A 24,391-nucleotide genomic window follows, 5' to 3' on the forward strand; every position below is an offset into this window, starting at 1 on the left:
TGCAGGCATACACAGACAGAATACTGTATACATAATAAATAAATAAATATTAAAAAAAAAAAAGCTAGCCTCAGCTATACAGCAAGTTTGGCTTACACAAAACTTTGTTTCAAGCACACACACGCACACGCACACACACAGGAGACCCTGATCCAACTCTTGCCCTCAGGAGTCCCCATTCAGAGAAAGACTTTCACACACACACACACACACACACACACACACACACACACACACACACCTAGAGAGCAAAATTATTCTGTGTTCAATGATCTGAAGGAAGGGTCCAGGAAGAGAGCTGCAGTGGGCGTGGTCAGGAAGGCTTGCCTGAGGATGGGACCTGAAGTATTAAAGCAAAAATCTTGCAGAGGGAGAGGGCCTGGAAACACCCTTTGGCTAGAGCTGAGGGCACGGAGGGCACAATGTGAAGGGCCACCGTGTCTGGAGGACAGACCTGGCAGGGCTGGGGCAGAGCAGGAAAGCAGCCTAAGTCTGGGGAGTACTCCAGTGGGGCTCAACACTACCCTGGAAGCATCCAGCACCTGATGTGGGGCCCCTCTCCTGGCTGATGCCACCCTTCCTGTGAAGTGAAGCAGGGAAAGAAAGCACCCTATCCCTGGCTGACTTAGCGGCTCTCCTGCCTCGAGGCTCCAGGGAAGGAAATGCTGATGAAAACCAGCCTCACTGCTATGGCAACGGCAACCACTTCTGCCTAAGAGCCAGGTGGGGAAGTCTGCCCAGCAACAGTAGTGGGAGCCAGCAGCCAGGAGTCAGCAGGCAAAAGTGCACAAAAGACCCTCTACCTCAGGATCCCAAACACTGAGTGTCGCAGCCCCAAAAGGTGCAGATTGAGTTACGATGCCCTGGGACATGTTAATATTAGTCCTACGGGATGAATGGAGGGGGCAGAGGCTTGAAGGGATGAGGGAGCCTGAACCCTTGACACCCTTCCCTTTGTACTGCCCTTACCCTCCACATGCTGAAAGTTTATTGCACAGACGTTAGAGCCATTGGCATTAAGGACTCAACGATAAATAAATGGAGAGACTGTGGCTCATGCCCACACCCACTTTCCCTGGCTATCTACCTGTCATAGGGGATAGGGCGCTTCATTATGGTTTGGCCCGAGTAAGGACCCTGTGAAAAGCTATTTGGGGGTCTATGGGTATAAAGTATGAGAAGGCGCTGTGGGAGAAGGGAGGGCTGCACAGGGCATTCTAAAGGGATACCCCCTTGAACAGACTTGACAGATTTCCGCTCTGAACTTGGGCACAGCTACGATTTTGCATGCATCGACAATACCAGGATTTGTGCCAAGCACTTGCATGCGCCATCTCATCTAGTCCTCACGATCACAAGTGACGAGTGGGTCATCAGCCCACCCGTCTATAGGTGACAATTTCTAGCCCAAGATCTCAGGACTAACGGGGTAAATCCTCAGCAAGCCAGGTGGTATGACCAGAGCCCAAGCTCTTACTCAGACACCCACGATCTGCCCAGGGTAGGCCTGGAAATTAAAGAGGGGTGCCGGGGGGACAGGAGGGACAAAGCCTGGCTACGTTTTGAAATCATTTCCTGGCCCTGAGCCAGAGGGCTGGCAGAATCTGTGTGGGGGTCGGGGGGAAAGGCTGGCTGCACAGGAGGCCAGAGTGGAGCAGATGGGGGAGCCGTGTTCATAGAACCCACTATGTGCTAGCGCTGAGAAGGGCTCGTATCAGGAGGCATTTGGTACTATAGTTCCAGAACGCCAAGAGGAAGTAGCATCAGCAAAACCTCTACGCCATGGACCTCCTGGTTCTAGAAAGCCCCCATTCAGTTAACCCTCACAGACATGCCGCACAGACTCCGATCTTTGTACTCGAGGAAACGGAAACACAAAGTGGTAAGGTCACAGGGCTGCCGAGGACTTCCGCCAGGGTCTCTGGCTGGAGTGCCAGCCCTTGCCACACTCACCGCCCATGAGCTGGTCCACCTTCTCTTCACAAATGAGACCCTTCCTGAGTTCATGGGGGTTGTGAGTTGGAGTTTTCCCTCCCGGGAATGTCTATGGTGTTATGACTTATGCAATGAGACTTCCAGGCTGTGGGTCACCTGCCTGTCCTGGTCCCCATGCACTGTTCCCAGGAGCACCAAGACCACAGAGCAATGTTGTCCACAGTCCCCAAGAAGAGAGAAGGCAGCAGCTGCCACTCGTCAGCATATTGTCTGGAATTGTGTCCCACAACCGGATCCTCAGTAGGAATGGCAGGAACCTGCTTTCTAGAACAGTCTTTAAGGGACTCCTGATGCCAGGGCCCCTGTCCTTCCCTGGAGAAGGGAGGAAAGGAGATTGGGACTGGGTGCCAGGCCCTTCTCTGGGCCCATGCTAGAGAGATGCCTTCTTGTATTATAGGAGCCCATGTAAAAATGTAGTGTGTTCACACTAGCCAGCAGTTATGACTGTGCCTGCACAGACACCCCTCAGAGAGCCTAGCAGGGTGCATGAAGGCCACTATTATTCCAGGCACCGTTTGCAAAGCCTTAGTTAAATGCCAGCTGGACACTGTAACTCACATGTGCAACCCCAATTTAGGAGGCTGGGGCAAGAGGTCAGCCTGGGCTACAGAGTTCCATCCTGAGTAACGGCTCAGTGAGTAACAGTGTTCACTGCCAAGGCTGATGATCCAAGTTTAATCCCTAGGACCTTCATGGAGAGCGAGAAAATCAATGTGTGCAAGCCATCTTCTGACCTTCCTTTCATATACACACCATGGCATGCATGCGTGAACTCACAAGTGTGCATGTGTGCGCGCATGCGCATACACACATAATTTGTTCTGGCTAGTTTTTTTTTTTTTTTTTTTTTTTTTGGTTTTTCGAGACAGGGTTTCTCTGTAGCTTTGGTGCCTGTCCTGGAACTAGCTCTTGTAGACCAGGCTGGCCTCGAACTCCCAGAGATCCGCCTGCCTCTGCCTCCTGAGTGCTGGGATTAAAGGCGTGCGCCACCACCGCCCGGCCCTGTTCTGGCTAGTTTTATGTCAGTTGACACAAGATGTAATCACCTGGGGGGGGGGCGGGGGGAACCTCAACTAAGAAAATGCTTCCATAAGATCTGGCTGTAGGCAAGCCTTGGGGAATTTTCTTAATTAAGAGTTTCTGTGGGAGGGCCCAGGCCATTGTGGGTGGTACTAGTCCTGGGCTGGTGGTCCTGGGTTCTGTAAAAAAGGCAGGCTGAGCAAGACAAGGGGAGCAAGCCAGGAAGCAGCATCCCTCCACGGTCTCTGCATCAGCTCCTGCCTTCAGGTCCCTTTCCTGCTTGAGTTCCTGTCCCGACTTCCTTCAGCGATGAACTACGATGCGGAAGCCAAATTAACCCTAACTAAAACAACACTAAATGAATAAATAAGTGAAAACCCAAAACCACTAAATCAAAGAAACAAACAACTAGGTGCCAGGTGTGGTTAATCAGCACCCCCACTTTCTGAAAAAGGGGACCAGCTAGGAGAGGCAGAGCAATTGACTGCTGTTCATGCTGGGGGCACAGGAGCACACGATACAGCAGTATCTCTGTAAGACAGAGAGGGCTCACCACTGTCCAGGGCAGTGTGGGTCCCTCATCAGGCATCTGACCCTAGAGCGTCTCCCCCTACCCTGCCATGCCCCACTTCCTGTGGAGGAGCCGGGGCTCCCACAAGCCTAGTCTCAGACACCTTCTCACTTCGGAAGAGGGATCCTTGTCCCTGGTGGCCTGTCCTGGGAATGACAGCTTGTGGCAGCTTGGGGACAGCAGTCCACTCAACCTGTGGGGCTGCTGACCAGCAAACAGGAAGTGACAGGCTGAGCAAGCAGCTGGTGGTGCCGGAGGTTGATCAGACCCCTGGGGGAGTCTGAGTCTGCACCCTACACCCAGGTAAGACCTTCCTTTAACAGCTGAAGGCCTCAGGACCAGGGAAAGAAGCAACAAAGGCCCATGAATTTGTATCTGAACATTTAAAAGTTACAAGCAGCTGGGTGTGATAGATCGTGCAGGAATCCTGGGACTCAGAAGGCATAAGCCAGGTGATCGCTGCAGGGATGAGACCAGCCTCAGCTACATACCAAGTTCCTCCCAACCCAGGCTACACAGCAAGAAAACAAACAAAATAACAGCCATGAACTAAGACAACAAACCTTAAGCCGGGCGGTGGTGGTGCATGCCTTTAATCCCAGCACTTGGGAGGCAGAGGCAGGCGGATCTCTGTGAGTTCGAGACCAGCCTGGTCTACAAGAGCTAGTTCCAGGACAGGCTCCAAAACCACAGAGAAACCCTGTCTCAAAAAACCAAAAAAAAAAAAAAAAAAAAAAGACAACAAACCTTAAATAAAGTATATTCCATTTTGATTCTTGACTTAATGGTCTGGAAGCCAGGCTGAGTTTTTATCTCCCTGGTTGTGGAGTCCTGTCCCAGAAGAAGGGATGTCTCTGGGTATTTGGGAAAAGTGGCCTCAGGCAGCCTTACATTTCTGTAAAGGGCCTCATATACAGGTCAGGAGCCACCGTCAGCAACAGCTGGACTTGGCCCATCCCCTAGCAGCTGGCTCTGCTGTTAAGTGAGTAGACTCTTATCTAACAGCAAGGGGCCTAGTCAGAGCAGGCCCCTGTAAGGACCGTGGTGTCTGCTATGAGCAAACTGCTAAATCCTCACTGGAGACCTCACTTTCATCTTTTTTTTTTTTTTTTTTTTTTGGTTTTTCGAGACAGGGTTTCTCTGTGGCTTTTTGAGCCTGTCCTGGAACTAGCTCTGTAGACCAGGCTGGTCTCGAACTCACAGAGATCTGCCTGCCTCTGCCTCCCGAGTGCTGGGATTAAAGGCGTGCGCCACCATCGCCCGGCTGAGACCTCACTTTCAGAGGAAAGCTTCAGGTTACACAAGGTCAGTGCAGGGTTTGAAGAGCTAGGGGCTCAGCATCAGGAATAACAGGTTCAAGTCCCAACTCCACCACATAACAGATGCAGCCCAGAAAACTCACCTGTTGGGTCCAGCTTGCTCCTTGACTGGACTGAGAAGGAATACAACGGTTTGAGAAAGGTTCATGCCCTCCTTACACACAGACTTCCCAGCTCCACACTGACCTCCAGGGGGAGCTAAGAAGCCCTTTCTATGGCGTCTTCATCTCCATTTTTTCTTCCAAATTGTTTTATGAGGTGTGTGTGTGTGTGTGTGTGTGTGTGAGAGAGAGAGAGAGAGAGAGAGAGAGAGAGAGAGAGAGAGAGACATGGCACACATGTGGAAGTCTGGGGACAATTTTATTCTCTCCACCTTTAGATAGGCTCCAGGACCCTAACTTGGGGGAGGGGAGAATTCCTTGGCAAGTATCTTTACCCACTGAGCCATCTAATCTGCCCTTTTTTGTTTTATCTTGTGAGACAGTCTCATGAAGCCCAGGCTGGCTTTGAACTCACTGTGTTACAGCTAAGGATGACCTTGAGTTTCTGAACCTCTTGTCTTCACCTTTCAAGAGCTAGGATGGTCGATGCTATGTTGAGCCATAGTCAAGGCTTCATGCATGTTAGGCAAGCACTTTCCCAACTGAGCTACATTCCCTGCCCTGCATCCTTCTCTCTTCTGGTCCAGCAGCCACAGTATCTCCACATCACTGGCACCACTGAACCCCAGCACCCGGCACAGAGTGAGACCAGCCAACGTCTCACCAGCCAAATGAACCATAAAGCCCTTTGTCCAAGTACCCCATAGTCATCAAGAGCATTCAGCGGACTGTGCTTGGTGACAAGTTCTGGGAAAGGATCCCAATTAAGCCTCGGGGAGGAAGTAGGGACAGGGAGTCAAGGAGAAAAGATAAATTGGCTTTCCTATCAGAAGAGGAGGAAACAGCGAACGCCAGGGCCACGAACTGGGAGGACCTGGGTGTTCGGGTGAGCGCGGCTGAACATGGAGACATGGATATGGTGGGAAGACAAGACTGAAAGTTGAGCGGCGGTGAGATGGCTGAGTGGGTAAGATGGCTGAGTGGGTAAAGAAAGGTAAATGCTGCCAGGCCTGCCTGCCTGACAGCTTGAGTGAGATCCCCAAGCCCCACGTGATAGGAGGACAGCACCAACTATCTAAGGTTGTCCTCCTGCCTCCACAGGCAAGCCATGGAGAGCACCTGTGCATGCACACACGCACACACACGCACGCACGCACTCACACACACACACAGACACCCCGACATGCACAACATAAATAAGTAAGTGGAAAACGAAAAGAAAGCTCAGCAGGGCAGCCTGGTTTGACCACAGTCTAGACCACTGATTTATTTAGTACCTGGACCCGCAGCAGCACTGCCACCTGGGAAATCCTTAGAAATGCCAATCGAGGGTAAATAAATAAAAAAATATTTATTTATTTATTATGTATACAATGTTCTGTTTGTGTGTATGCCTGCAGGCCAGAAGAGGACACCAGACCTCATTACAGATGGTTGTGAGCCATCATGTGGTTGCTGGGAATTGAACTCAGGACCTTTGGAAGAGCAGGCAATGCTCTTAACCACTGAGCCATCTCTCCAGCCCCCAATAGTTTGTTTCTTTGAGACAAGATCTCACTATGTAGCCCAGGCTAGCCTTCTGGAGGTTGTCCTGCCCTGTTTCTAGGTGCTGGGATTACAGGGGCCACCACTCCATCTCCCAGAAATCTGCAAGCCCGTTGGGCAATCCTGGTGCACACTCAGGTTTGAGAAGGTGGCTTTGCTTCATTTAGAAGGCAGGAGGGCAATGAGGCGTCGTGGAGGGTTTTAGGCAGAGGGGGACAGATCAACATTGTATTCTCTTAAGATCCTGTCAGCTAGTGAGGACAGACCCAGGGCTGACAGTGAGGGGCAGGTGAGACGTAGAGGCCCCACCTCCAGTTAGACAGAGCGCAGCCAGCTGCACAGTGTAGCTTTCTATTTGAAAGGGAGGGATCGTGACAAGTCACAGGCCCCTGCTGGGCACAGGGCCTGTTGCCAGGGTGATTACCTGTCACTCAGAGAAAAAGGGCAGGGTCCCACAGAGAGGTCAATGATGGGAAGCTGGTTGTCATGGCAATTTCCCCTAAGGTAGGTCAGGGAAGGGGAAGAAAGCAGGCTGGTGTCTCCAGATGCCCCACTATATCCCTCCATTGGCAGAAGGGAGTCCACTAAACCACCAGCCCCTAAGTTCCCCTCTGACTCCATCCAGCTCATTATCCCCGTTCTGCCCCTCCATCAGGAAGCCACAACCTCTGGTCTCAGTCCATGGGCTGGGGGGCTGTCTCCATGGCTACAACCTTGGTAGCCATGGTGATCTCCCCTCAAGAGGCCAGGGCCTCTCATTCTCTAGGCCTTGGCCTTCCTTTGCCAAGGATGCTGGGGTGGGGGCAAAGACCAATCTGGGGATGGTGACTCGAGAGGAGTGAAAACGGAACTGGGAGGCGCCATTCCCAAGGAAGAGCACACTCAGCAGTGTCTCAAGGCCCTCGGCAAGGAAGCGCAGGGTGATGAGGGCCTAACAGGCAGATTTTGTCATGTCCTGAGCCTCAGTTTCCCCATCGGTACATCAGACCAATGTCTACACAATGGTGCTACCACCCAAGGTTACCAGAAAAGTGAGAAAATGGACCTGAGGGGAAGGGTCCTGCTGTCCAACGCTAACTTTGTCCTCCTGGCCCTCACAGAGGCACAATGAATCCCGGTGGCTTCTCCTTGCTGGTGGGTCACCATGTGGGGAAGAGCAGCCAGCTTGGTTTAGAAATGTCCCATAAGGCTAAGCACGGTGTGCATGTCTTTAGTTTCAGCACTCGGGAGGCAGAGGCAAGCATATCTCTGGGAAGTTAGAAGCCAGCTAGTCTATATAACAAGTTCCAGGCCAGCCACTGCTAAGTAGTAAGACACAATCTCAAAACGAAACATCAAAAAGCCCAGTACTGCCGGGCGGTGGTGGCGCACGCCTTTAATCCCAGCACTTGGGAGGCAGAGGCAGGCGGATCTCTGTGAGTTCGAGACCAGCCTGGTCTACAAGAGCTAGTTCCAGGACAGAAAAAAAAAAAAAAAGCCCAGTACGTATTGGCCAAGGGCCCCTTTATTATTAATTTTTCTTATAGTGGTTTGTTTTAGAGACAGCATCTTACATAGCCCAGGATGGTCTCATATTTCCAATGTAGCTGAGGCAGACGCTTGCATTGTGATCTTCCTGCCTCCACCTCCCAAAGGCTACTTCTGTTGGTTTTTGAGGCAAGGTCTTACTATATGGCCTAGACTAGCCTCAACCTTTCCATCCTCCTGCCCCGGTCCCCAGAGATCTGGGATTATAGGTGTACACCACTACACCCGACCTATTATTAATATTAATCATTTGGCAGTGAACGGAGCCTTAGCTGGTAAATGGCTCCCTCCTGGAGATTTATAACACTCTGCCATCCTGGCAGTCCTTATTCACTACAGTGTGCTAAGCGGGCTGGCTGGAAAGCAGGAGCCATGAGGCTTTTTAGTTTCCTTGCAATGCATGGCTGGGGATCCCTAGGAGGGTGAGCCCAAGAGCTTAGCACTCAGTCATTGGGAGACTCCTCGCAGAAATGCCTGACTCTGCAATGCCCAGAGCCCTCCTCCGAGCCCCAGGCAGCACTTGAGTGCTTCGGTGCTTCCGGAGAGTGGTCCTTGTCCCTGCTGAGGGTGTCCCTGTCTTTGTGAGTGAGCAGAAGCTGAGTGGTCACTGCAGAAGCTGGGGGGGGGGCGGGGGAGCTACAGGGAACTCCCAGGGCCACCTCACCCCTGCTGGTGATAGGAGTGGTTCTAATTACGCTCTAATTGCTTTGTTCTGGGCAGTTCCTCGGGAGCCAGGGAGTTCAGAGTTCATGAATAAATGAAGAGGGAGGAAGCAGGAAAGGATGTTTATTGATCCACAAATCTCTCTGTGCCAGAGTCTGCCCCACAAACGCTCGGGTCTTCAGTCGTGTGCAGTTTGGAATGTGTACAAACACGCGCCTACAGCATGGACAAACTCCTCCTTCCCTATAACCAACTGGTGCCTATGTCATAGATCCTAACCCTTGGGAGGCTGAGGCTGGAGGACCAGGAGTTCAAGGTCCCATCGCCACCTCCACAATGAGTCTGAGGCTGGACTACATGATATTTGGTCTCATACAACAACAAAACCTTCTCACCTCACAACACACTGGTAAGGCTTATGGGAGAGGCTGAGAAAAGTGTCCCAAACTTACTTTGGGTCCCAGTTTCAGTGCTACCCTAACTTACAAGAAGTCTAGAACAGATCAGAAATTATCTCTGGGCTTTAGTTTTTCTGGTTAGCACAGGGTGAAACTGATGTCCGATGGTCCAACTCTTTAAAAAAAAAAAATCTGGGGCTGGAGAGATGGCTCAGCGGTTAAGAGCATTGACTCTTCTTCCAGAGGTCTTGAGTTCAATTCCCAGCAACCACATGGTGGCTCACAACCATCTATAATGAGATCTGGTGCCCTCTTCAGGGGTGCAGGTACATATATAGGCAGAGTATTGTATTCATAATAAATAATAAATAAATAAATCTAAAAAAAATCTCATTTTCACATACCAATTAGGGAATTGCAAAGTTAGAACAGTCCTGAGCTTTGCCAAGTAGGCAATTGACCCTCCAACCAAATGCTTCATTCTCTTAGGAAAACTGGCAAGATGTTCCAGAGACATGATACCTCCGTGGGGAGAGATACAGTGTGGCTGAGATGCCTGCTCTACCCCTCAGGGGCTGTGTGCCTTGGGCAGGGCTCTTAAGCCTTCTGGACCTCAAGCTGCTCTATCTATTTAGTGGGAATGGGTGTGTGGAGGAGGTCCGCGGAGGGCAGACAAGGCTCAGTCTAGCACCCAGCACACAGTGCCAGTTAGGGAACTATACAGCTCTGCAATATAGGTCAGGTCACTAAGGTATAGGGCTGGGAGTGTTGCTCCCAGGTAGAGCCAGGTTCTGCTTCAATTATCAGTACCACAAAAGAAAAGGAAAAAAAAAAAAAAAAAAAAAAACACATGCTGGGTGGTGGTGGTGCACACCTTTGATCCTAGCACGCGGGAGGCAGAGGCAGGCAAATCTTTGTGAGTTCTAGGCTAGCTTGGTCTACAGAATGAGTTCCAGGACAGCCAGGGCTACACAGAGAAACCATGACTCAAAAAACAGAAACAAAACCAGCCAAACAAATAAAAATTCCAACCAAGTGATGCTGGTGCCAAGGCAATTTGATCAACATCACGCATTAAGTGGCCTACTTTGCCTGACCTATCTGTGATTCTAGGAGCCAGTTTGTAGTAGGTGCCCATAAATAATATTGTGGGGGAGGGGTTGAAGAAATAGCTCTTTTTGATGCTCTTGCAGAGGATCTGGGTTTGGCTCACAGCCACCTGTACTTCCAGTTGCAGGGGATTAGATCCTTTCTCCAAGCTTCCTGGGGCTCCTGTATGCATGTGAAGGACATATGCAGGCAGCTTATACACAACATAACTTTTCTTTTACAAAATTATGTTCCTGGGCCAGTGAAATGGCATAGCAGAAAAAGGTGCTTGCAATTCAAGTCCGGTGAACCCACATAATGAGGAGAGGAGAGAACTGGCTCCACAAAGTTGTCCTCTGACTTCCACACGCGCCCTCTGGTGCACATACACACACACACACATCATAATTAACAAGAAATAAAAAATAAAATTCTCAATTACAGAAAAATGGAGCAAAACCAAAAACCAAAAGCCAGATGTGGTGGTGCACACCTGTAACCCCAGCACCTGGGATGTGGGAACAGGAGAATCAAGAGTTTGAGGTCACCGTTGGCTACCAACTTGTAGGCAGGCAGACTACAAGAGACCCCATCTCAAAACAATAACAGGCTCTGCTTGTACTGATCTAGGTAGGATCTGCTGGGTAGATAACTAGATTCAAATTGTTTTCAGAATTACAGCATAGTGCTGGGTCTGAGGGACCCAGGCCACCTTCCCTCCTGAGCAGCTGCAACCAGGTGGGGATGGCAGGGATCCTTAGCACACACCAGTGGAAGGAAATCTTTTAAACACATCTTTACTTCTGCTAAGAACCACAGTGTAAGGGGCTGGAGAGATACCTCAGAGGTTAAGAGCACTGGCTGCTCTTCCAGAGGACTTGGGCTCAGTTCCCAGCACCCACACAGGGACTTGCAACTGTCTGTTCTAATTCCAGGGGATCTGAACCCTCTTCTGGTCTCTGCAGACACTGTATGCATGTAGCAGAGACATACAGGCAGACAAAACACTCATATACACATTAAAAGAAAGAAATCAGGGCTGGAGAGATGGCTCAGTGGTTAAGAGCATTGCCTGCTCTTCCAAAGGTCCTGAGTTCAATTCCCAGCAACCATATGGTGGCTCACAACCATTTGTAAAGAGGTCTGGTGCCCTCTTCTGGCCTGCAGATATGCACACAGACAGAATATTGTATACATAATAAATAAATATTAAAAAAAAAAAAGAAAGAAATCACAATGTGGGGCTGGAGTGATGGCTCAGAGGTTAAGAGCACTGACTGCTCTTCCAGAGGTCCTGAGTTCAATTCCCAGCAACCACATGGTGGCTCACAACCATCTTTAATTTGATCTGGTTCCCTTTTCTGGCATGTAGACAGAACACTGTATAAATAATAAATAAATAAATTAAAAAAAAAAAAAGAAATCACAATGTGGAACCCTGACTTTGGGCACCAGGCGGATGCTGCACTGCGGTTCTGCCCATTCTTGGAGTCCTCAGCTAGGAGAAGGTAATGCTCTTGGCATGACCCCGGTGAAGCCCTAGATCCCAGCCCTGCTATCACTGCCTGGCAAGACTGCAGTAGTCGTCGGACGCTGTTTCTGTAAAGAGGGATGGCAGCTGTCCATCACGCATGGGTCCTCATGCAAGAGCGGACGGAAGATATGTGGGTTTTAGCAGGTAGAGCAGTTACAACCCGAGGTGTGTCCGTGTCCTGAATGTTTGTCCACTTCTATGGAGAGACCTCGTGGTTTATTTCATATGTGGGGAAACACAGTCCCAGAGAGGGATGGGAGGTGTCTAAGGTCAGAGTCAGACACTCTGAAAAGCCAGGAACAGTAAGAATGTCCACATCTTGGCCTCCTCAATGACTTGGAGATGCTGAAACAGATTTCCACAAGACTGGGTCATCCTGCTCATGGCTAGTGAGGACCCTAGTGACTCAGGGACCGTTCAGGGCCTTCCTGGTGGACCCGAGACTGGCTTGCACAGTGTTGGAGGACAGGAAGGGCCAACCTGTCCTCCTGACCCACCTAGCTAGCTCCTCCACTTCCAAGGTGGCTGCAGAGGCCATGGAAACAATCCAAGGGCCCAGGACCACAGTACCATTTGTTAGCTTTGCATGGTGGCAGCAGGCTTATCTCCATGGCAACAGTGCGGTGTGAAGGCATCTCGGCATCATTAGGGAGCGCGTTGAGTAGTATAAACAGAGGCTGCAGTAGATTACACGCCTGTTATGAGCAGTCTCAGGCTCGGAGCATTGGTAATTATGCCTAATTGTGCATTTAATTGTGTAATTGAAAACCCACATCTCTGGTTCAGGCTGGGCCTCCAGAACTTGCCCCCCTCCCCAAAGCAAAGAAAGAAGACTTAGGAGCAACCCGGACTCTGAGAAACTCAGGTCACCTCTTCTCAGGCAGGGAGTAAAATGTGCACACACTCTCATTTCTCTGCTCCCAGGGTCCAGAACTCCACCAGGCCCAGAATTAAGAAGAAATCAGGAAGGCACAGGCTCGGGGAGAGAGTCCGAAGAGTACACTTTTTATTTGTTACAGCGTTTTATGCTACTGGCACTGTCCTCTCAAGGCCCACCATCTGGTGGCTCCAGAAACCTGGGTCATCTTCAGGTTTATTACAGATCTAGAAAGTCACCCAGCCCACCCATGAACTTAGTCACCACTGCAGATAGGTAACTTGCCACTCGGTTATCAGCCCCGACCCAGATGGCCACTGGCTTATGGAAGCACCGCAGGATGAAGCCCTAGATCTCATTATGTAGCCTAGACTGCCCTTGAACCCACAGTGATTCTTCATAGCTGGGCCTCGGTAGAGTGAAAATTCTGATGGAGTTCAATACCTCCTCCAATTTCCCATTTCACAGACTGGGAAAATTAAGTCTAGAAAGTTGTACTGTGAGTATCAGGATCCTGGACTCAAGGTCACAGATGAGGGTGTATTTCAAACCCCATGATGAGCCAGGCCAACTTCAGGTCATACTCTTACAGTCCTTTGAGAGGGCAGCTGTCATTCTCCCATTTTACAGATCCAGGAGCAGCAAGTCCACATGACTAAACAGAACTGTTGCTCCACCCTGCTCCTCTGCTGTTGAGGAAGGAGACAGGCTTTTCCTGTCCCAGAGCATCTAGCAGAACCTTTTGGCTCCAATGCTCTGCACTCAAGGGGATTTCCCAACAACATGCAGGCAGGTTATGATTACCTCAGCTTAGAATAGTGCAGGTGGAAGCTCAGAGATACTGTCTTGCCCAAGGCCACTGGACTTGTAAAGGCAGGATGGAACACAAAGCCCAGGTAGACCTTGAGCTGGGAGTTCCCCAATCCACACCTGTACCCCTTACATCTATCAACTTTTTTGAGATGCAGGGCCAGCAAAGTAGAAACCTACCACTGGCACACCTTTAATCCCTGTATTTGGGAGGCAGAGGCAGCTGGATCTCTGTGAATTCAAGGCCAGTCTGGTCTACAAGAGCTAGTTCCAGGACAGGCTCCGAAGCTACAGAGAAACCCTGTCTTGAAAAACCATAAGAAAGAAAGAAAGAGAGAGAGAGAGAGAGAGAGAGAGAGAGAGAGAGAAGAGAAGAGAAGAGAAGAGAAGAGAAGAGAAGAGAAGAGAAGAGAAGAGAAGAGAAGAGAAGAAACCTACCACCAAGTTCATCCCAAACCTCTGTGTTCAGTTCCTACCGCACTGACAGAAATGAATGTCCCCAGAAGGGAGGTGTGTGTTGACATTCAAAGCTCTCAGTCAGTCTCAGAATAACCCCTGCTGCTCTCTAGGTTAGGGCAGGGAAAGCCAGGGACAAGACAATCAGCTCTACTCCACGGCTTGGAGCCGCATCCTGATTGATATATATCAGGATATTATGCAATCCAGGCTGGTCTCAGACCCACTGTGTAGTCAAAGATAACCTGGACTTCTGGTCTACCTCAACTTCCTGAAGTCTGTGTGCACGTACTACCACATCAGTGTATGTGGCGCCGGGACTGAACCCAAGGCTTCATATATGCAGGACATCAGGCTTGGCAGCAAGTGCCTTTACCAGCTGAACCGTTTCACTTGCCCCTCCCCTGCCCCGCGAAGATATTACTATTGTAGGGGATGGAGAAACAGCTCAGTAGTTAAGAGCACTGACTGCTCTTCCAGAGGACCTGAATTCGATTCCCAACACCCAAATGGTGGCTTACAATTGCCCCATAACTCCAGTTCAGGGAGGCTGAGGCTATCCTCTGGCTTCTGTGGGTACCAGGCACACACATGACACACAGACATACACAAAGGCAAAACACAAGTACACACAAAATAAAATAAAATTAATTTTCTTTTGTGTATGTATACATGATGAGAGGCTTATGTGCCGTGAGGCACACATGGACGTCAGAGGACAACTTGTGGACTTGATTTCTCTCCCCACACTGTCATGTGGGTCCTGGGAATTGAACTCAAGCTGCCAGGCTTGCTTAGCAAAGTGCTAATGCCAGCTGAGCAATATTATTGGCCTCTTGTTTTGTTGTTGTTGTTTCATTTCCTTTTTGAACCATGGCTTCATTTTGGAGCCCCGGAACTTGCTCTGTAGACCAGGCAGGTCTCAGACTTACAAAGATCCTCCTGCCTCTGCCTCCTGAGTGCTGACATCAGAGATATGCATCACCAGCTCCAGTTTTTTGTTGTTTTTTGTTTTATTTTTTGAGACAGGGTCTCACTATGCTGCACTGGCTGTCCTGGAATTCACTCTGTAGTCCAGGCTGGCCTGGGACTCATAGAGATCAGCTTGTCCCTCCCACCCAAATACTGAGATAAAGGCATAGGCCATCACTCCTGGCTCCCATGTATGTGGCTGTTTGCTTGTTTTAAGACAGGGTCTCATTTCATAGCCTGGGTTAGCTGGAATTCACTGTACAAAGCAGACTGGTCTCAAACTCTGCAACCCCTGTCCCAGTCTCTTGAGTGCCAAGTTATAGAGGCTGTCATTTATCTACTATTTATGAAGTCGTGAATAAACCAGAAAACATCAAGGGGCAAGCATGCACAATGCCAGGCTCATAGCAGACCCCACATAGAAAGACGGGATTATTCCCCACCCAGCCCCACACATTCCACATAAGGAAATGAAGTCTTGGGCACGGTGTATTCCTATAATCCCAATATTTGGGACAGCGAAGCAAGAGGATCAGGATTTGAGACCAGCCTGGGCTACACAAGACCTGGTCTTTAAAGGCACACGCCTTTGATCTGAGCACTCGGGAGGCAGAGGCAGGTGGATCTCTGTGAGTTCGAGGCCAGCCTGGTTTACAAGAGCTAGTTCCAGGACAGGCTTCAAAGCTACAGAGAAACCCTATCTCAAAAACAAAACAAACAAAAAACAAAAACAAAAGCCACAGAAAGAAGGAGGGAGAGGAGAGAGAAAGAGAGAAAAAGACAGAGAGAGAGAAGAAAGGAAGAGGAGGGCTGGAGAGATGGTTCAGTAGTTAAGAACACTTGCTATTCTTTCAGAGGACCTGAGTTTGATGCCTAGTACCCACATCAGGTGGTTCCCAACACTCCTGTAACTCCAGCTCTGACCTCTAAGGGCACCTGCGCTCAAGCAGACACATGATTAAAAAAAATTTTTTTTTTTTTTTTTGATTTTCGAGACAGGGTTTCTCCGTAGCTTTTGGTTCCTGTCCTGGAACTAGCTCTTGTAGACCAGGCTGGCCTCGAACTCACAGAGATCCGCCTGCCTCTGTCTCCCGAGTGCTGGGATTAAAGGCATGCACCACCACCACCCGGCTTTAAAAATAAATCTTTTAAAAAGTAAAAAGGAAGCCAGGCAATAGTGGCAGATGCTTTTAATCCTAGCACTTGAGTGGCAGAGGTAGTTGGGTCTCTGAGTTCAAGGCCAGCCTGGTCTACAAAGTGAGTTCCAGGACAACCAGGGCTACTCAGAGAAACCCCACCTCTCTCTCCATAATAATGGAGAGGATTATGACAAACCTGGATAAACATGGATCTTTTATAGGAATGACCTTGATCAGTAAAATTTCCGATCTAGGCAGAAATGGGGCTGAGTGACTCCCCAGTTGTGGGGAGTGCCTTCCCAGCCAGGTTCATGCCCGACACTGTCAGGACACCATCTCACCATGTCCCCAGACTGCCATGCAGCCAAAGGGCTGCTCTATTTCATAGGTGAGAAGGGGCAGCAATGCCCCCCTGATCACACAGTTGCAGTTCTCATTCCCACCATTCACCGTCCCACCCACCCTGCAAAGGGGCCATTGCTGGCCCCAGAGTCCTGCTCAAGGGAGCAGATCTCCCAGCTTCATTCTGTCCACAAGGAACAGAAGAACAAAAGTGACCAGGACACTTTCACACCCCTAGGACCGCAAGCCCCAGGTGAAGAGTCGGTGCCTGAGAACGAGCCAGAAGCTTCCAGCTGTGGCTGCTGTGGCGCACAGGCCCCCAGAGCCGCCTCCCTCCATCCTCACCATCACTATCACTAATAACGACATCCATCAGCTTGACCACGTTTCACGTCATTACTCTCGGCTCAGCTGGAAGCCGAGTTATTTCCCCCTCATTCACCCACCACCTTCCAGAAAGCAAAGAGCTTTCCAAAAGGGGGTGGGGAGGACGGTTCCACCATTTTTTTTCCGATTACCTACTATGTGCCTGACACCTGGCTAAGAAAAGCCTTTCTATCGCTCTGTGAGGTGGGGATGAGAACCTGTGGCCTGTGGAGAATGCATCAGTCCAAGGTCACACGGAGTTGCCACAGGAACCACCAGAGTAGGAAGCCCGTGCCAGTTCATAATGGGGACACAATACACAATAGCATTAACACCTCACGTGAGATGAAGAAACTCAAAGCTGGAACTGTATGACATCAAGACCTTTTTCTTTTTTTTTTTTTTCTTTTTTTTTTTTGGTTTTTCGAGACAGGATTTCTCTGTGGTTTTGGAGACTGTCCTGGAACTAGCTCTTGTAGACCAGGCTGGTCTCGAACTCACAGAGATCCGCCTGCCTCTGCCTCCCAAGTGCTGGGATTAAAGGCGTGCGCCACCACCGCCCGGCTCAAGACCTTTTTCAAGGGTGGTGGCATTCAGCTTCTGTCAACCATCTAGCTTGGTGACCCTGGGCAAACCTCTTCACCCCTGGCCACCTCAATTTCCTCATCTGAAAAAGGGGATCATAAAACCATCCATCCCAGCGTGTGGAATTAAGACAATGCGAAGGGCAGAGGCAGGAAGCCGGCTAGCGTTTATTGATCGTTTAACATGTGCCAGGCACTCTGCCAAGCACTTTACATATGTAAGCTCATTTGGTTAAATGGGGTAATGCATACAAAGTGCTTAGCACAGGCCTCCTGAAACGGGAGCGATAATGATTGCGATGAAGAAACCCATGATGAGTCCCTGGGGCGAATGTCCCTGGTTCATCCCCTCACCAGAACAGAGTGGCCGTGAGAGCTTGGGAAGGAGGGGAGAAGAGAGAGAAAATATGCAAATGAGCGAAAATCAGGGTGAGAACGGAATTAATAATGTCAACATGTTACAGTAATTAGAACCCAGGAAACCGAAGGGCCAGAGAGGGTCTGCGAACAGAGGAAACTACAAAACCTCCACACCAGTTCAGATGTCCCCTCAGATCTCAGGCAGGCAGAGCTGGGATCCCAGGAACCAAGCTGCAGATTCTCCGTATTTCATAGATGGGGGAAGTAAACAAAACAGGTGAAGCAGATGCACAAATGTGCAGAACGTTGAGGGTGGAGCAGGGTAGAAGCTCAGGGTCCCAGTACCTGCCACTTCCTGTAAAGGAAGGCACAAGACACCCCCCACCCACCCCCCACCCCCGCATATGCTTTAGTCACAGCTCGGAGGAGGCAACCCCTATAACCCTAAGAATCAGGAACTTGGGGGCCAGGAGACAGCTCTTTCAATCCAGTGCTTGACACTCAAGCATAAGGACCCGTTAAACCCCCAGCACCCACCTAAGAAAGCTGGGGGCAGCTGTGTGTGAGGCGGGGACAAGGGGACTTCTGGTGTTTGCTGGCCTGTGAGATAAACAGATCAGTGAGATCTAGGATCACTGTAAGGTACAAATGGCAGAAGGGGCTGGGGGAAACACTGACTTGATCAACAAGGGCCTTCATATTTCATATGCATGTGCATTCCTGTGCATCTACACCCTCGGGAACTGTTTATACATGAGAGACAACAAAGCTGAGCTTTGGAGAAGGGCGGTAGTGCACAGTAGCACACGTCTGTAATCCCAACACTTGGGAGGCAGAGGCAGGCGGATCTCTGTGAATTCGAGACCAGCCTAGTTCCAGGACAGGCTCCAAAACCACAGAGAAACCCTGTCCCGAAAAACCAAAAAAAAAAAAAAAAAATTAAAAACAACATAGCTGGGCGGTGGTGGCGCACGCCTTTAATCCCAGCACCTGGGAGGCAGAGGCAGATGAATCTCTGAGTTTGAGGCTAGTCTGGTCAGGACAGCCAGGGCCACATAGAAAAACTCTGTCTCAAAATTAAAAACAACAGTAAACAACAAGAGAACAAAACCAGAAACAACAACAATAAGGAAATCAACAACAGGCAAGCACCATGGCTCAGAAAGTAAAGGTGCTTGCTGCCAAGCCTGCCAACCTGAGTGTGATCACTGGAGCCAATGGTGGAAGGAGAGAACCAACTCTTGCATGCTGTCCTCTCACCTCCACACACATGCCATGGCATCTGCACACACATACACTAAAGACAGAAATTAAAACAGAAAAAAAAAAATGAGAAAGAGAGAGACAGAGACACTCATCCGAGGACACACAGCCAGGAAATGACTATGTGACAGAGAGATCTGGAACTCAGAGGACTCCGTTCAAGGTCCAGAGCCTCGATTATTACCTTAACTTTTTCCCCTCAATGACACAGTCCCGGTTTGCTTCCTCTAACGCTCCATCCCTTGTGCTCCACCTCTATGCCCCAAACAAAACAGCTCCCCCCAGAGAACGGTTTGGAACTGGCTTGCTTCATTACGATGCCTCAACTCTGGAAGAAGAAAACGATCCTTTCTTTCCTTAGGCTTTCAGCTGAAAAATAACTAACTGCCTCTTTAATACCTCAGTCCTTTGGATGAGAAAGCTGAGCCTCCTTCTCCCCTAAGGCTGGCACATTCACCATCCTGAGAGCACATTCTGGAAGCTGCCAGGCTGCAGGGGCTCTAGGGGGTTCTTGAGTGACAGCTGGAGGGACCCTCTCTGCAATCAGCTCAGACAGAGCGACAGAGCCAGGAGACCAATTTTCAAGTCCCCCCCAACTCCCCCAGAGCTGCCTAAATTATCTCATGTAGCCCCCACAAGCTGCCCAAGCCAACCAGGGCGTGAGAGAAGTGGAATCCCACCCAGGTCCCATCTAAGGCATCTCAGTGTTGATGAAAGAATGGGCGTCGCTTTGGATGTGAAACCTTGGGGGCTGGGAGACCCCCTGTACCACTTCTGCTTCCCTAGATGGGTGAGCACCTCTCTAGGTACCCCAGTGTACCAAGGCCAGAGCTACTTATGATAAAGCTAAGGCAAAAGAGGAGGCTGGTCCCATGCCTGGATCCCTCTAAGCAAATTAGATCATTGCTTCACAATGAAGGTTAATAAATGCATTAACTCAGGGAAAGGCACTCACAAGAGTAGCTGGCCCCAGTGAGTTAGCAACAGTACTGGAGAGTGAGCATTGACAAGCTGCTTACAGGGCCACCTATGGGAGGGCATCAGGCAGAGAGATGGGAAAACTTGCCCTGCTTTCCACTCTCTGAGCACTTACTTATTCACTCCATAATATATGCACATCAGTTCTTAAGTTTAAAAAAATGTAGTTTAAAGTTGGGTGGTGGCAGCAAACACTTTTAATCCCAGCACTTGGGAGGACAAGGCAGGCGGATCCCTGAGTTCAAGGCCAGCCTGGTCTACCTAGTAAGTTCCAGAACAGCCGGAGCTATATAGAGTGAGACCCTGTCTTGAAAAAAGTAAAACAGACAGAAAAAATGTAGTTTAAAATTTAAGCTAGCCATCCTGTAATCCATCAGAGGGGGCTGAGAGTTCAAGACCAGCCTGGACTGCAGAGTTAGAACATGTCTCAAACAAATAAACACAACAAGCAAACAAAACCAGAAAGGGATCCTTAGTACTGGAGGGTGGCTCAGCAGTTAAGAGCGCACTGTTCTGGCAGAAGACCTGAGTTAGGATGCCAGCATTCGCCACCTGTATGCCCAGCTCCAGGGCACCACGGCCTCTTCAGGACGCCTTGAGTACCTATGCACAGATGCTCGCACGCACACAATTTTAACAAATCTCCAAAATTTTTTTTTTTTTTTTTTTTGGTTTTTTGAGACAGGGTTTCCCTGTGGCTTTGGAGCCTGTCCTGGAACTAGCTCTGTAGACCAGGCTGGTCTCGAACTCACAGAGATCCGCCTGCCTTTGCCTCCCGAGTGCTGGGATTAAAGGCGTGCGCCACCATCGCCCGACTCCAAAATTTTTTTTTAAAGAAAAGGAATCTTCTGAAAAGTCTGAAGATTTCTTGGCATTTTGTGTTCCTCAACATAGATACAGGAGCTGGGCAGTGGTGGTGCACACCTTTAACCCAGCACTTGGGAGGCAGAGGCAGGAGGATCTCTGTGAGTTCCAGCCCAGCCTGGTCTATAGTGTGAGTTCCAGGACAGCCAGGGCGGTTACACAGAGAAACCCAGTCTCGAAAAACAAAACAAAAAGATACAGAAGAATGTTTCTACTGTGAGCCCAGATTTGCCAAATAACCGGTTCTTCATTTAGTTTACAAATATTAATGAGGTGTCAAAGTCCGTCCAGCTGCTGGGGATTTAACAAGAACAAAATGAGCTATTTCTGCCCTTTTGAAGTTTTCAGCCTATCTGGTGGCCATTAACCCCCTCTGCCGTCCTTGAGAATGGACGTCTGACAGACCAGGTGGCCTTGTGAGGGGCAGACACTGGGCCACCAATCTTGGGGTAGAGGAGGTTCTAATGGAGCCCAAGAGGACAATGCTGTGGATGGCAGGCTTAGGGCTGCTTTCTCAAGAGGAAAATCGAGAGGACAGGGGTCACCTACACACCCCACTCAAAGCCCCTCCAACACCCTCTGCACCTGTGGGGGTGGGGGCAGGAGGCACATGCAGGTCAGAAAGCTGCCCCAGATGCAGGGACCCACAGAAGTGAGACAGAGGCACCCCTGACTCCTCCTTAGACCCAGTGCTGTCTGCAGTTTCTATCTGCCACTGCTGAAAGAAGGAGTAAAGCCCATAGGTGTTGGAGCCCAGGTCCAAGGGAGGCAGGAGACCCTTGCCTCTCTTCTGTCACCTTCCCAGTTCACAGGCCAGGACCTCAACTACTCTTAGCCTCCAGATTCAGTCTGCTGCCCCCCTCCTCCCCAGTCAAAGACATCATTTCTCCAAACTGGGGCCAGCACAGAGTCCCCAGAGGATCTGATTCTTCCCAGGACACTAAGTGTCCCCATCCAATGGGACCAGGGCACTCTTTACCTGACCCCACCCCGCTGCTGATGGAACAGATGGCTCCTGGGACGTTGGGGGACTCGGTGGCCAGATCAAAGCCACAGAGTGGGTCCCATGCCTGCCAAATCAGGTTGGCTCAAGATACATCAATTCCTGGTGACCCTCCTCACGGAGATAGCTCTCTATCTCTGGTCACCCAGTCAGGAGGACTCCGGGAAGCAAAAAAGAAGCACAAAGGACGGCTGAAGGCTCTTAAGCGTCCCAGGTCCCACCATACAAACAGGAAGCAGAAATGGCCAGAAATCTAAAAACATTCCAGAGACACACACAGGAGCAGAAAGAGACTTTGTGAGAGACACTCACAGGGGCGGAGCCCAGGGGACTTGGGTACCCACGGAACCAGCGATTTGAAGGGAAACATGCGGTCAGAGACCTCGCCGAGTGCACAGACCAGCCTCGGACACACCCCCCAAACCCTAGGGAGCCACAGTCCCGGGGCGCAGCCCCAGCGGGAGCCCACGCGCACAGTACAAGCCGACGCGTGCAGCCCAGGCGCGCTGGACCGTGCGCGCGAGCGCGGGGCTGAGGCGAAGAGCGCACACAAAGGGACAAGCCGGCCCGCGCGGGGCAGGCTCCGCCCGGCCACCCCACACACCGGGTGGCGCCCACGCGCGGTTGCGGCCCCACCCCGCCCCGCTCACCAGCTGCAGGCAGCAGAAGGCGACCAGCGTGCAGCGCCCGCTGCACTTGCCCATGGCTCCTCCTCGCGCCGCGCGGGGCCGCGTCGTCCCGATGGCGCCCCGGGGCGGCGGGGCCGGCGACTAGGGCCGGATCCCCAGAGCCGCGGCCGGCCACCCGCGCCCCGAGTGCATGGTGCGCGGGGTCCGCTCGGGCTCCGCGGCGTCTCCTTTGTCTGCGGCCGGCCGTCGGAACACCTCCCGCCCGCGGCGCCGGCCAGCGCGCAGCGGCCCCCGCAGGCACCGGGCGCGGCGCGGTGCAGCACTGCCCAGCTGGGGCAGCCGCCCGAGCGCTCGGCGGCTGCCGCTTCCCGGCCCACCACGTGGCTCGGCCGCCACCCGGGAGGGAGGCAAGGGAGGGGCGGAAGAGCGAGGGGGGCGGGGGAGGGGAGGGGCGTGGAGCGAAGTGGAAGAGTGCGGGTCCTGCGAGCTGGCAGCTCTGGGTCGCCTCGAGGCTGCTGTTCGCTGGTTGTGTCACCTTGGGCTGATCACATTACCTCTCTGGACCCAACCCCGGGGGCTTCACGAGCAAAGTAGGAAAAAGTCCCTCGCAGGCAGTCGTGTGAACCGAGCTTTAGCCCTTAGCCTGGCCTGCTGAGTGAGCCGGAGCCACCCTGCCAGGAGAGCACTGGGGTTCCAACTTTGTCCTCTGTTTCCATCTGCGTTCTAAACGCAGTTTGCCAGCCCTCCTGGTTTCCTGGACACATTTTCTTCCTTCCCACTATCCTTCTGATGTATCCGGGGTTTCTGGAAGCCAGAGGTACGCTTGAAGCACTCTTCAGTTCCCATGAGTCCTCATAGCTCAGGGACCAGATAGGTCCCCAGGGTGGCTTTTAGGAGATCCTCCTGCCTCAGCCTCCCAAATCCTGGGATTACACAAATAAGCCACTATGCCCAACTAACCGTCTTAAAAACACACAAGACAAGCGTGCATAAAGCCGTGGATTTGAGCCCTTGCTTAGTCAACAACAGAACAAAAGGCCTTGTAGGTTATTCCCTGAGGCAACCAATCATCCCACTTACTCAGACCGGCTCCCCCTCCCACACACACTCTCACAAGAAGCAGTTAGGATAGCAGTGGGGATTTTTCTTGGTCATTGTTAGGGAATGACAGCTGTGTCCAGCCGTTTCCAAGACTAGCTAGGCTTTCTGGAGTCTGTGCAATCCCTAAAATGATACGCAGAGCATGACTTTATGTGGGGACTGGCTCCCAGCTTTTATCAAAGTCTCCAAAGAGACGTTTTCCCACAAAAGAGACAATCCTCAGGTGTGCTGGTACCCCACAGGATCCCCTTTTCAGCCAAAGTCCATTCCCTCCTCCATGCTGACACTGTGCTCAGACCGTCATATGGATGGTTAGTCAACTCTCACAAACCCAGGCTGTCTCTCTCCACACAGTGACAGGGTTCTGCTCTGCTCTGAGCAGTCCTGCCAGGCTGTTGAATGTCCATACGCCACAGGCACCTCGCTCAAAGCCTGAACTAACCCCTGTCCCAGGTCATTTATTCTCCATCCTGCCCTACTGAATCCTGGCCACCATTCTCTCTGGCCCCTCCCTGCTTTTAGGGTTGCTCTTTTTTCTTTATTTATGTTGCGCATCTGTGTTTGGGTGCATGCATGTTAGAGCGCCTTCATGGCTCTCAAAGGAGGATAATGTACGGGAATCAGATTCCCCCGATGTGGGTCCCAGAGATCAAACTCAGGTCTTTGTACGCAGTGGCAAATGCCCTTTCCCCAAAGCCATCTCTCAGGCCCAGTATGGTTCTACTCTGGGGTCCCCATTTGCAGTGCAGAGGATTCCGGTTCATCTTCAGCATTTCAGCTGAGGCCTCACTCCTTGACCCTTGGTCACCCTTCTCTGGCTCATCCCAACCTTTGCTACCTCCATGATAGCTCGTTCAAGAACATCCTTTGCCTTTGTTTCCTGAA

The 24,391-nt window shown here is 50.9% G+C and overlaps 1 protein-coding gene across 2 annotated transcripts in view; it reads right to left on the minus strand.

The window, feature by feature from the left end:
• Positions 1-22,772, minus strand: part of Nkain1 (sodium/potassium transporting ATPase interacting 1) — a 46,748-nt gene extending 23,976 nt beyond the window's left edge. For both annotated transcript variants that reach the window (XM_057784355.1, XM_057784354.1), the window contains exon 1: positions 22,427-22,772. In XM_057784355.1, coding sequence (XP_057640338.1) covers positions 22,427-22,480 — 54 coding nt within the window. In that variant the 5' untranslated portion in view covers positions 22,481-22,772. The remainder of the gene's footprint in view (positions 1-22,426) is intronic.
• Between the last annotated feature and the right edge of the window lie 1,619 nt (positions 22,773-24,391).

This window comes from Chionomys nivalis, chromosome 11 (assembly GCF_950005125.1).
Source record: "Chionomys nivalis chromosome 11, mChiNiv1.1, whole genome shotgun sequence".
NCBI classification, from domain to species: domain Eukaryota; kingdom Metazoa; phylum Chordata; class Mammalia; order Rodentia; family Cricetidae; genus Chionomys; species Chionomys nivalis.